General features: G+C 42.0%; 1 protein-coding gene across 2 annotated transcripts in view; it reads left to right on the top strand.

Moving 5' to 3' along the window:
* The window catches only part of NIPBL (NIPBL cohesin loading factor), a 124,749-nt gene that overhangs the window by 91,725 nt on the left and 19,751 nt on the right, over positions 1-13,273 (top strand). For both annotated transcript variants that reach the window (XM_044295229.1, XM_044295230.1), the window contains exons 14-33: positions 58-147; positions 417-520; positions 601-687; positions 1,857-2,088; positions 2,634-2,785; positions 2,920-3,000; positions 4,871-4,971; positions 6,369-6,501; positions 6,582-6,664; positions 6,750-6,882; positions 8,832-8,975; positions 9,487-9,576; positions 9,687-9,898; positions 10,145-10,247; positions 10,358-10,456; positions 10,541-10,687; positions 11,920-12,054; positions 12,349-12,447; positions 12,553-12,606; positions 12,693-12,801. In XM_044295229.1, coding sequence (XP_044151164.1) covers positions 58-147; positions 417-520; positions 601-687; positions 1,857-2,088; positions 2,634-2,785; positions 2,920-3,000; positions 4,871-4,971; positions 6,369-6,501; positions 6,582-6,664; positions 6,750-6,882; positions 8,832-8,975; positions 9,487-9,576; positions 9,687-9,898; positions 10,145-10,247; positions 10,358-10,456; positions 10,541-10,687; positions 11,920-12,054; positions 12,349-12,447; positions 12,553-12,606; positions 12,693-12,801 — 2,388 coding nt within the window. The remainder of the gene's footprint in view (positions 1-57; positions 148-416; positions 521-600; positions 688-1,856; positions 2,089-2,633; positions 2,786-2,919; positions 3,001-4,870; positions 4,972-6,368; positions 6,502-6,581; positions 6,665-6,749; positions 6,883-8,831; positions 8,976-9,486; positions 9,577-9,686; positions 9,899-10,144; positions 10,248-10,357; positions 10,457-10,540; positions 10,688-11,919; positions 12,055-12,348; positions 12,448-12,552; positions 12,607-12,692; positions 12,802-13,273) is intronic.

The following is a 13,273-nucleotide window of genomic DNA, read 5'->3' as shown; positions in this document are numbered from 1 at the left end:
CAATCAGTTAACAAGTCTCCATGGTTTTTAATTTTTTATAAAAAATTTTGTGTGCAGAAATGATGGACTCTTCTACGTTTAAGAGGTTTTCGGCATCAGTGGAAACTATATTAGAAAATCTGGAAGATATGGACTGGAGCAATTTTGGTAATGTGTTAAATGAAGAATGATACTTGCATTGCCTGTCTTTCTCTCTAACATTGGCTATGCAAAGTTTCGGCTAATGAATTTGGCTTTTTTGTGTGTCCATTGCATACTGGCCATTTTTAACCTGATTTTTGTTATGGATCTTGATCTCTCCCTCCCCCTCCCCCCTTTTTTAAATTGCAATGAAACTTAACATTTTCTGTAACCATAAAAAAAGCATTTAAAACGCATGTAATCATTTTGCTTTTTTAATTCTTCCCCACCCCTAGGTGACGATGAAGAAATCCCTGCAGACCTTCTGTTGGGAAAACATCAGTTGAATGAGCTTGGCAGTGAGTCTGCAAAAATAAAAGCAATGGGCATCATGAATAAGGTAAGGGGTTTCCACACGTATGCCTTCAGGTCAGTATGGTTAGGATATCATTACATATTGTTTTATTTTTAATCCTTCAGATTTCTTCAGAGAAAATGGTCAAGTTACTCGGGATTCTCGAGAAGAATATCCAGGATGGTTCCAAGCTTTCCACTTTGCTGAACCATGTAAGTGGGCATTTTGAGTTACCTTAAAGGGCACCTGTCACCGGGATTTTGTGTATAGAGCTGAGGACATGGGTTGCTAGATGGCCGCTAGCACATCCGCAATACCCAGTCCCCAGAGCTTTGTGTGCTTTTATAGTGTAAAAAAAACGATTTCATACATATGCTAATTAACCTGAGATGAGTCCTGTCTCTGACTTATCTCAGGGACAAGACTCATCTCAGGTTAATTTGCATATGTATCAAATCGTTTTTTTTTTTGACACAATAAAAGCACACAGAGCTATGGGGTCTGGGTATTGCGGATGTGCTAGCGGCCATCTAGCAACCCATGTCCTCAGCTCTATACCCAAAATCCCGGTGACAGGTTCCCTTTAAGAATAAGGTCAGTCATTGATGACCCATCTTAAAGGGAATGTGTCACCAAACATTTGCTGCCAGTTAAAACCAGTTAGTAACACACAGCATTTTTTTCCCTAATCTGTTTTTATTTTGATTTATTTATTCTATTTCCTGAACATGATTATGGGGGTGGTCATCTTACCCCCAGGTGACTATGAAGAAATCCCTGCAGACCTTCTGTTGGGAAAACATCAGTTGTATGAGCTTGGCATTAAGTCTGCAAAAATAGACCATTTTGAAAATTGCTTTACATCAGACACCTGGGCCATATCTAGAATGGACAGGAGGGGGACCCCTTTAACCTGTCTGTGGGAGTTTTCTAGATATGCTCTATAACCTATGCAGAGGTCAGGAAGGAGTAGATATGCTTTGACAATCGCAATGTTGTGAATGCTAGATCTGGTGTTATTTGTATATAGAGGTGCCATCCGCTGTTGTAATCCTGCCTGTAATGATAGGCAGTAAAGTGATCTGCACAGACCAACAAGTGGCGCCTAGCAGGCTAAGTGGCCAGTGTCAAAACTGCAGGATTTTATGATTTTTGTTTAAACATATTTATATGGAAAATTAAAAGTAGCCACCATAAATTCTTTAAAAATATGTTAAACATAAAACTGCGATTTAAACAGTAGGTCATTTTCTGATGACACATCCCCTTTAAAACAGTTGCCCGGTTTTAGATATTGATGACTTATCCTCAGGATAGATCATCAGTATCAGATTGGCGGGGGTCTGATTCTCCTGGTGCTAACTGGTGTTTTTAATTTTAGAACAATGATACAGAAGACGAGGAAAAGCTGTGGCGCGATCTGATCATGGAGCGAGTAACCAAGTCTGCTGATGCCTGTTTGACGGCCATCAACATTATGACATCTCCCAGTATGCCCAAAGCAGTTTATATTGAGGATGTCATCGAGCATATTCTTCAGTACACTAAATTTCACTTACAAAACACACTTTATCCCCAGTATGATCCTGTTTATAGGGTCGATCCCCATGGAGGTGAGTCAGGCATAGAAGTGGTCTTGTACGTTCTGTATGTATTATTGACCACTTGTGTGTCATTTCTTTTGGTTTATGATGCGTTAGCGTTGTCTTTGGCTATCCTGCTGTATTTAGTAATACTAGAGGTTTATTTTTATTTAATTAGTGCTTTAGAGATGAGCCAATTTCCGCTTATGAAATTCGTTCACACTTTGTTTGGTGGTAGGAGGGGAATGTCGTTATGGATTCCGTTACCACGGACTATAACGCAGTTCTATGAGGCATAATAGAATTCTATGGGCTGCAAAACGGATCCGTCCCGTTTCCGTTATGCAGCCCATAGACTTCTATTATGACGGAATGCCGCTAAAGGCATTCCGTCATAGAATTGCGTTATGGTCCGTAGTTATGGAATCCATAACGAAATTCCCCTTTTACCACCAAAGTGTGAACGAATTTCATAAGCGGAAATTCGCTCATCTCTAGTTATTTGGGTAAATGATGTGTTACTGTTGAGTTTTTAGCTTATGCTTTACTATGAATATTCTGCTGTTTTTATTCAGGGGGTTTAATGAGTTCAAAAGCAAAACGTGCAAAATGTTCCACCCACAAGCAGAGGGTCATTGTTATGCTGTACAACAAAGTGTGCGACATTGTGGCCAGCCTGTCAGAGCTCCTAGAGATACAGCTGCTCACAGACACCACCATCCTGCAGGTAAAGGGCATTTATATATATTTTTTATGTTATATGTATATATAATTAAGCATATTCTGCCAAGGAGCTAAATCTTGCCTGTATGCCTGGTCTTTGCTTTACTACTATATTCACTGTAATTTATGCTTCAACAGGTGTCTTCGATGGGGATTACTCCATTTTTTGTGGAAAATGTCAGTGAATTGCAGCTGTGTACCATCAAGCTGGTCACTGCGGTAAGAAGCTGTGTGATTTATAGCTTGTTTCATTTGGATGCAGATCTAGTCTCTAGTTAATAGAGGAGCTATCCTCCCTTGCCAAATGGCCTAAGACTGTATTTCCACATTAAGGTTTTTTGATGCAGTTTTTGAAATCAGGAATGGATCATAAATGGAGGACACGGCATCAAAAACCTCTGCCTTAATAGGACTCTCCGTACCCTACCCAGCTTTAAATACTAAAAATCTCAAGAACCATCAATGTGCCTTCTAAGCCTTTGAAGCTAGAAAGCAGGGCAGATGAGACCTTGGTGTTGCTTTGTCTAAACCACATAGCACATCAAATTAAAGGCTATGTAAACCTTTGGAGTCCATTTTTTTTATGATTGCATTTAAGACTACTTTCACACTCATGTTTGGTGCGGATCAGTCATAGATCTGCACAAACGCATCCGTTTAGATAAGGCTACTTTCACACTTGCATTTTGTGCGGATCCGTCACATAGCCAAGACTGATCCGTCTTGAACACCATTGAAAGTCAATGGAGGCCGGATCAGTTTTCTATTGTGCCAGATTGTCAGTGAAAATGGATCCGTCCCCATTGACTTACATTTTGTGCCACGACTGATCCGTTGGCCACAGTTTCATCAGACGGACACCAAAACGCTGCAAGCAGCCTCCAAAGCGGAATAGAGGCTGAACGGAGTCAAACTGATGCATTCTGAGCGGATCCTGATCCGTTTTGGACCGCTTGTGAGAGCCCTGAACGGATCTCGCAAACGGAAAGCCAAAATGCCAGTGTGAAAGTAGCCTAACTTATTTTTGTCTAAAAATCATATTGGCCTTTATTAAAAATATTGAGCTGTTCAGTCACGAAGGGTTAACTTTTTCTAACTGTGTGACTGGTACTTTCACTTTGTGCCATCATCTAATTACCCTTATCTCTAAACTACTGAGAGGTCATAAACAACTTATTTAAGCCACATTCTTATCAGTAAGACAAGGATTGAGCTATAATGAGCTTTATGATGTAAGAGAGCAGAGATAAGGAGCCCCTCTTCTCCTCAGATAATGGAAAGGACAAAAAATCCACAGGCAGCTAGTAGAGCAGGTCAGCTCTTTGCACAAAAAAGATTCCATATTGTTAATAAAGACCAATTGAAGAAATTATTTTTGCTCAAAATAAGTATAATGCAATAAAAAAAGTTCCCCCAAAGGTGTACATAGCCTTTAAGGTAGTGCATCCTAATAATTTGCTATAAAGTAGTCAGATTTACTGGACCAGCACTAGTGTATTGAAGATCGTCTACATACCTGGTGGTCTAGGGCAGTAAGGTGGTTAATGTAAGGGATCCCTTGTGGTCTAGGGCAGTGAGGGGGTTATTGTAAGGGTCTCTGGTTGTCTTGGGAATTTAAATGGTTACTTTTAAGATCTCTGGTGGAGGTCAGTGTGAAGGGTTAATGCTGCATACCTGGGGTCCAGTGGTTACTTACCTCCCCAGGCTCCAGCATTGTTGGTCCAGGTTGTTCAGCTTCCTGTTTCCTCCCTGCATTCATAATAGAGATGAGTGTAGAGAGGACAGAGCTGCTGTAAGTGTATGATTGCACAGTTCGCTCTATGATCAGGCAGGGAGTCAGGAGCACTCTGCCAGCTCATTTGTACGTCTGATCCTGAGTGTTTAAAGCTAGCCGGGCGCCTAGAGCTAATGTCTGTTCGATATTTAACCCCTCAGATGTTATGGTCAGTTGTGACCACTGTATCTGAGGCAGCTTTTCCCAGGAGAACTTTATTAGGCATTGTTAAATAGCTTTGTGATTTACCACCATGTTTCATCCCATTTCTTTATGTCTGTACAGTGATAGCTAATTTACTTTCATCCCTCACAGGTGTTTTCCAGGTACGAAAAACACAGGCAGCTGATTTTGGAGGAGTTGTTCACCTCTCTTGCAAGACTTCCAACAAGTAAAAGAAGCCTGAGGAATTTTAGGTACGGTGTTTCTTGCCTTATGATTATACACTAGCGGAAAAAAGTATAAACTGCTAGTGGTGCTTGATCAATGATCGCACAACCAGGGTGGTGCCCCCTTTATTGGATTCTGCAGCAGAGTACATGATGAGGCAGAATCACATAAATTCTGGTTGCCATCTCCCCTTGCTGTGATAATGGCTACCACTCTTGCATGGTAGCGGTCATGCAGATGCTGGATATCCTCCTGTGGTCATTCCAAGCTCTTTAAACTTGGAGCCGTATATCAGCCAAGGTGGTTGTTGGCTCCAGCGCATAGAAGATCCATGGCTCCATCCAGTCCTAGAGCTTCTCGATGGGGGAGAAATCTGGTGATCAAGTTGGCCAGGGGAGCTGCTGAAGACCCTGAAGAGCACGTTGTGTAACGTAGGCAGCATGTGGGCGGCTGTAATCTGGTTCTACATCCAAGTCTCCTGAGTAAAATAAAAGGCTGTAGGACTGGCTCCACTGAACATACCAAAAGACTGGTCAATGTTCCCTTCTTGAATACCAGATAAGAATGACCATGGTAGCCAATCGTGCCACACACCATGACACCAGTTCTTGGTCCTGTGTGTTTCCGCACTATGCATAAAGGCAGTAGGCGCCCTCCTGCCATCTCTGATGCGGCCATTAGTACCAAGACAGAACTTGCTTTCTTCACTGAACACTATTGTTTGCCGTTCATGCCGCCAATGGGCTCTCTTGCGGCACCAGTTCAGGCGCTCTTGGTGATAAGTCAGTGACTAACAGCCTAGTGGAGTGTGTGAATGCAGTCCTGCTTCAAGTAGTGATTTCTTATGGTCCAACGAGTCACTGCATGGGCTACTGCACAACCTATTTGTGATACTGTGTCTGTTCTTTGAAATAAATCAACTCTTCTTATATGGCGATCTTGGCGTGCGTCTGTCTGTATTGCCCATCCAGAGCCCTCGGTACGTGTTTGAGTGCACTCCTCTAACTACTGTTGACACCACCCATGCACTACAGAACCTTCTCGTCCAACTATTTTCCAAGTTTTTACCGATGGACTATCCTGCTTCCATATTTGGCTCCTTTCAAAGTCTGTTAAATGCACAAATGGTGCGCGCCTTGTCTAGCAGGCACTGTGAACACTTTAACACCACACAATCGACAGTCCTGTATAGGAGAAGACGAAAAACAGTGCTGTCAGTCAAAAAATAGTGATGCCAGATAAAAATTAAGTCTGGAACATCCGTATGAAAAGTAAGGATCTTGGAAGTTTGATCACCTCATGCATTGCCATATAGTGAAATAGGCTTTTTCTCTCAACTGCTTCTATTTTTTTTTTTTTTTTTTTTTCTGGTAGTGTGCCTCTTAGTCTGTTAATATTCCTGATTTGTTTGATGTTACTACAGGTTAAACAGCAGTGATGATGACGGGGAAGCCATGTATATCCAAATGGTAACTGCACTGGTCTTACAGCTCATACAGTGTGTGGTGCACCTTCCTAATGATAGAGACCATGCAGAGGAGGAGTCAAACAAGAAGGTAAGGAGTCTTGTATTTTACTGAAAGATGTTATGGAGATGCTTTCCACCATTATTACCTGTCTGCATTTGTGTTTCCAGATCGACCAAGATGTCTTCATCACTAACTCGTATGAAACCGCCATGCGGACTGCACAGAATTTTCTGTCTATTTTTCTTAAAAAGTGAGATAGAAGGCTTGGTTTAATTTCCTGCCAATATAATTGAATGCAATTCGCATGTATTCTAATGGTGTTATCTTTCTCATAGGTGTGGCAGTAAGCAAGGGGAGGAGGACTACAGGCCACTGTTTGAAAACTTTGTCCAGGACCTTCTGTCTACAGTGAACAAGCCTGAGTGGCCAGCAGCTGAATTGTTGCTGAGTTTGCTTGGTCGGCTCTTGGTAGGTTTTCATATATTTAGGAATGACTACCTTAATGAGTGCATTTATTAACCTATTTACACCACTGTGGTGTTAAAAAGTAGAAAATTATGGCACATGACCTATTTGCCCCATAATTTGTGACATTTTGAGCATCTCAACACTTTTCCAAAGTGGTAAGAAAAGGTTGGGGCTGAAAATAAGGTGTGGAGCCTGTTGTGGGCCGTCGGATTTACTATAAGGCTACTTTCACACTTGCGTTCGGAGCGGATCCGTCTGGTGTCTGCACAGACTGATCCGCTCCTATAATGCAAACAATGGGATCCGTTCAGAACGGATCCGTCTGCATTATATTTCAGAAAAAATTCTAAGTTTGAAAGATAGTCAGACGGATCCGTCCAGACTTTACATTGAAAGTCAATGGGGGACGGATCCGTTTGAAATTGCACCATATTGTGTCAACTTCAAACGGATCCGTCCCCATTGACTTACATTGTACGGCACGGCCGTAAGCTGCGTTCGGGTGGCCGCCTGCTGAGCAGAACGGAGGCCAAGCGGAGCCATACTGATGCTTTCTGAGCGGATCCGCACCCACTCAGAATGCATTAGGGCTGTAGGGATCAGTTCGGGGCCACTTGTGAGAGCCTTCAAACGGAACTTACAAGCGGAACCCCGAACGCAAGTGTGAAAGTAGCCTAACTTGCTCCAGAAACATGGCTGGCATAGTTTTGATTCTGGTGCACCGACTGCCAGAGATGCGCCTTATTTATTAACAGGTATCTACGCCTTAATAAATGAGGCTGCTTTCACTCCAGCACCAGGAGCTCAAGACTGGTGTATGGTAATGTCAATCTTGGTAAATGTCTCTCACTGTGTTAATTATGATGGTAGTATTCAAGGTTATCTAATATTGTGTCAGGGATATCAAGCAAATGATTTCTATAAAAGAAAGGATCAAAGGAAAAATGTCAAAGGGAATTGATCCTAGAGGTGGACATATAAAACACCTCAAAAAGAGATCGTCGTTAATTTTATTATATTGTGCAATTAGTAAAACATGGTATAAGCGTCTATGCAAAAATAAAAATGTATTATACAATAACTTAAAATACAATCAAAGCTTAATCAATATAAAATGCAATAATATGCAATAAAACGCAGTGATATGCAGTTCCCTAAATTTGCCACTAGATTGCTGTAACACAAATACCAGCGTTCCTTGTTACCTCTCAAACATAAACTGTAATACAACCGTCTCGACCACAATTATGCGATATACTATCAGTTGATTATACACAGAAACTTAATAGTGATAAGTATAGCTACGAACCCTTGCTCTGCTCAAACTATGACCAATCTCGGATATCGGCCAAGTCAATCACCTGAGCTGAATCCGATTGAGCATGCATTTCACTTGCTGAAGACAAAACTGAAGGAAAAATGCCCCAAGAACAAGCAGGAACTGAAGACAGTTGCAGTAGAGGCCTGGCAGAGCATCACCAGGGATGAAAACCAGCGTCTGGTGATGTCTATGCGTTCCAGACTTCAGGCTGTAATTGACTGCAAAGGATTAGCAACCAAGTATTAAAAAGTGAAAGTTTGATTTATGATTATTATTCTGTCCCATTACTTTTGGTCCCTTAACAAGTGGGAGGCACATATGCAAACTGTTGTAATTCCTGCACCGTTCATCTGATTTGGACGTAAATATCCTCAAATTAAAGCTGCCAGTCTGCTGGTAAAGCACATCTTGTTTGTTTCATTTTAAATCCATTGTGGTGGTGTACAGAGCCAAAAATGTTAAAATTGTGTCGATGTCCCAATATTTATGGACCTATCACAATATGGCCTCTTATATATAATCATAATTATGATATTTAGACATAAATGTTATATACCTATGAGAAAGCACAATGATCGACTGTCTTTTAAAGTCTCATAATTTATTAAGATTTTCTTGCGTATGTTAGGTTCATCAGTTTAGTAATAAGTCAACAGAGATGGCATTACGTGTGGCTTCATTGGATTATTTGGGTACAGTAGCAGCGCGACTCAGGAAGGATGCAGTTACCAGCAAGATGGACCAAGGATCAATAGACCGAATACTAAAGCAGGTGAGAATTACTATTGCAAAGCAGGTAAAAATCCGGTTTAGGGGTATTGTGACATGCCTTTAGCTTTTTACGGCTCTGTTAATTAAATGCTGTATAGGATATCCTGCATCATATTTAGGTCTGGTCCCTTGGTGTCAGACAAATGGGCATGCCCATCTGCCTTCTATATAGCGCACTGTGTATGCCGTGGCAACAGCACCATTGGTCCTAGTGATCATGACAGAATTCACATCATGCTGGTGGATCTGAATAGACCTTGCAAAGCTGTGACAATGACTCTGGACTCTCTTCCTTTATGTACAAAGCAAAAAATATATATAAAAATAAATAAATCCATATGTCAGTCATTTTTATTTTTTTGTATTAGCAAAAGGAATTGTAAAAGGTTAAGAGAGCAACATTGGCTTTGGAATAATGCTGTCTAGTGTTAAAGCATATATCTGCAGCTATACTGGAATTAAATGCAGACTTGCTGCTGCGATGTGTATTTTTTTAACCTATTTCATTACAGGCCCCCAAAGGTGAAGATGAGATTCAGCAGCTGCAAAAGGCTTTGTTGGATTACCTCGAGGAGAACACAGAGACAGATCCGTCTTTAGTGGTAGGTTTTGCTGTCTGATCAGTACTGTACCCTGTGCAGCAACCTTTCAGGGCTCCAGGTAAATATTTTCCCATGCCGTAACACATTCCCCGCTGTCTCCCCTTTTTCAGTTTTCTCGGAAATTTTATATAGCTCAGTGGTTCCGGGACACTACAATGGAGACAGAGAAAGCCATGAAATCCCAAAAGGATGAGGACTCTGAAGGAGTACACCACGCAAAAGAGGTTGAGAGCACAGGAGATATCATGCAGCGAGCAGAAAAACGCAAAAAATTCCTCCGCAGCATCATTAAAGCAGCACCATCACAGTTTAGCACTTTGAAGTAAGTCGCAAAAGTAACTTAGGAATACCTCTCTATCTGGACATTTATGGCATATCCACTGAATGTGTCGTAAGTGTCCCACAGTCCTTCCATGAATGGATATGTGGCTACACATGCATATCTGTCTCCCATTTACTGGTGTATCTGGTGGGTATGCTATTAATTTCCAGACAGCGCAGCTCTCTTTATTTATTTCTGGTTTCATTTGATGGCTGTCGTAACTGATTTTGCTCTTTCCACCCGTAGGTCAAATTCTGACACAGTTGACTATGATGATGCTTGTTTGATTGTGCGATACTTGGCCTCTATGAGGCCGTTTGCCCAGAGTTTTGATATTTATTTGACCCAGGTAAATATGAACTAATAAAATCATGTTGACAGAACTATGGCTGAAGCTTTGAGAGTCTCATGCATTACTAATAAGTGGATGTCCTTTTATTTTTTATATATATATTCCAGATTCTGCGGGTACTAGGAGAGAATGCAATTGCTGTCCGAACGAAAGCCATGAAGTGTTTGTCTGAAGTTGTAGCTGTAGATCCAAGCATTCTTGCCAGGGTAAGATTTTGAGTTGCATTGCAGAGAATGGTGACTTATTTGTATTTCTTCATTTGTTAATTTTTGTGCTTTCTAATCCTACAGTTGGATATGCAGCGAGGAGTTCATGGGAGACTTATGGACAACTCGACCAGTGTGCGGGAGGCAGCTGTGGAGTTACTGGGGCGTTTTGTGCTCTGCAGACCTCAGCTCGCTGAGCAGTATTATGACATGCTTGTAGAGAGGATACTAGTAAGTCTCGCGACTATGTGAAAACTCAGTAGTCACATTGCGGGAATGTGAAGCACCAGCCTTAAAAGGGCAGTTCAAGATTTTAATATTGGTGGCCTATCCTTAGGATGGGCCTTCAGTATCTGATCGGTGAGGATACGACACTGCACCCCTGCTGGTCAGCTTCTAATGAGAACTACTGGCACCTGAGCTTCTGTCTATTGTTAAGAGCTGGTTACTGCAGCACTGCTCTCATTCACATAAATGGAAGCAGTGCTGCAGTAAGCAGCTCCATCCATGGACAGAGCTCTGATGCTGACTTCCTAGGCCTTCAATATTAAAGTACTTTACCTTTTTGATACCACACAGGGCATCTGCAGCTCTCCTGAAAAACATATATTTGCATGCTTAAAGTAAGATCTACTTTATATTTGTGCATCCTAAGGCTACTTTCACACTTGCGGCAGGACGGATCCGACAGGCTGTTCACCCTGTCGGATCCGATCCGTCTGCTGTTTAGCCGGACCGCCGCTCCGTCCCCATTGACTATAACGGGGGCGGCGGTACGGCAGTTTGTGGTCAGAGGCTGCCGGGCTAAAAAGTCGGACATGCAGGACTTTTAGTCCGGCAGCCTTTCGCCGTGCACTGCCATACTGCGCCGGAGCGCCGCCCCCGTCCCAATTATAGTCAATGGGGACGGAGCGGCGAAACAGTGGAAGGACGGATCCGAAAGGGTGAACAGCCTGTCGGATCCGTCCTACCGCAAGTGTGAAAGTACCCTAAGAAACTTTTGGTGACATTTTAACAAGCACATGAGGTTTTTTTTTTTTTGTTTTGTTTTGCTAAGTGACGGGGATAACGTTTTAAAACGGCCTCCTGAGATGGGCTATAGAGCTGATCTGAGTCTGCTTAGATCCAGCAGCTCTTACAGCTTCCCATCACCTGGAGATCATGTAATTATCAGGACTGCAGCAGTAAGTAATGATCACTGACTGCAGCGTATCCAGCAATCAGAAAGGCAGACTGTAATGACCATCTCTGCCTTCTGTCTGGAGAGCCTGGCTTCTTTGACTCCCATTGAGCTGCAGACTCTGTGGAGAGTTAGGTCTCTGCAGAGTTATATTTGGGACCGATCTGATATTTAACGACATTGTGTGGTCCACAAACGGTTAAAAGAATTTATTCTTATAAAAGCCAGAATAAAATCTGCACATCCAGAGCATTCTGATTACATCTGTGTCATTTTCATCCAGGACACTGGTATTAGCGTAAGGAAGAGGGTGATAAAGATCTTGCGAGATATCTGCTTGGAGCAACCAACCTTTCCCAAAATTACAGAGATGTGTGTGAAGATGATCCGCAGAGTGAATGATGAAGAAGGCATTAAGGTAAGAACCTTTGAGAATGTGTACTGGGGCAATACAGTAGGTAAGACATCCTGCTGCCCTGTATCCTAAGATTTAGGTCTATGTCTCAAGATATCTCTGTTTGGGTGATGGGCTGTGTATAGTGGTCACGTCTTATACACATCAGTTCTTCTTCATTATCCTTTATACTAAGGAGAACCTTTTAAAAATTGTAATGTAAAATGTCTGCTCATTGCACTGACTGTATAAAACCGTCACTTCTCGCTACATAAAGTGTTAATGCTGCTGAAAGTTTGTGGCATTTTTCCTCACTAGAAATTGGTGAATGAGACATTCCAGAAACTCTGGTTCACGCCAACCCCCCAAAACGATAAAGTAGCGATGACCAGAAAAATACTGAACATAACAGATGTGGTAAGCACTTTGGAAGGAGTTTTGGAAATACACATTGTGTGCATCACAAGAAGCAAATACACTTTGTTCACTAACCAGGACTGCCATGGATTTTTTTTTTTTTAGGTTGCCGCATGTCGGGACACGGGATACGACTGGTTTGAACAACTGCTGCAAAATGTGAGCATAAGAGCTGTTCAGATCTTAATGATAATGTGGTTTGCTTCTAAAGAGACCTTATTAACTCTCTCGTCTTCGTTTCCCAGCTTTTAAAAGCAGAAGAAGATACATCGTACAAACCTGTGAAGAAAGCCTGTACGCAGCTAGTGGACAACCTGGTGGAACATATCCTCAAGTATGAGGAGTCCATGTCTGGTATGTAGACGGCTTGCACAGATAACTCAGGGGTCAACAACCTTTGGCAATCCAGCTGTTGTGAAACTACAATTCCCAGCATGCTTCTTTCGTTTTTATGAGAGTTCTAATAACCGCCGTGCAAGTATGCATGCTGGGAGTTGTAGTTTCAGAACAGCCAGAGTTGCAGAGGTTGCCTACCCCTGTGATAACAGGTTCACATCTGGTGTATTTTGGTCCTGTAGGAGCAGATTCAAAGTTCAGTTTTAGTATGCAGTTGGTCTAGTGATGTGGTCAAAAAAGAACATTTAGGGGACCTTTTTATTTGATATCTTGTCATACACTCACGCAGGTATAGGGAAGATCAGCTCTGATGTCCTGGGTCTTGGTAGCCTTAGTAACAGCCTTTTGCCGCCAGCAGTCATATGATCAGGTTCATTATCATGGGACCAATGTGTATATATGGTTGCCTTTATTTTACGCCTGAATCGGA

The sequence above is a fragment of the Bufo gargarizans genome, chromosome 5 (assembly GCF_014858855.1).
Source record: "Bufo gargarizans isolate SCDJY-AF-19 chromosome 5, ASM1485885v1, whole genome shotgun sequence".
Taxonomy (NCBI): domain Eukaryota; kingdom Metazoa; phylum Chordata; class Amphibia; order Anura; family Bufonidae; genus Bufo; species Bufo gargarizans.
Note: the sequence above shows the minus strand (reverse complement) of the source record. Positions and strands in the feature narration are given on the sequence as shown.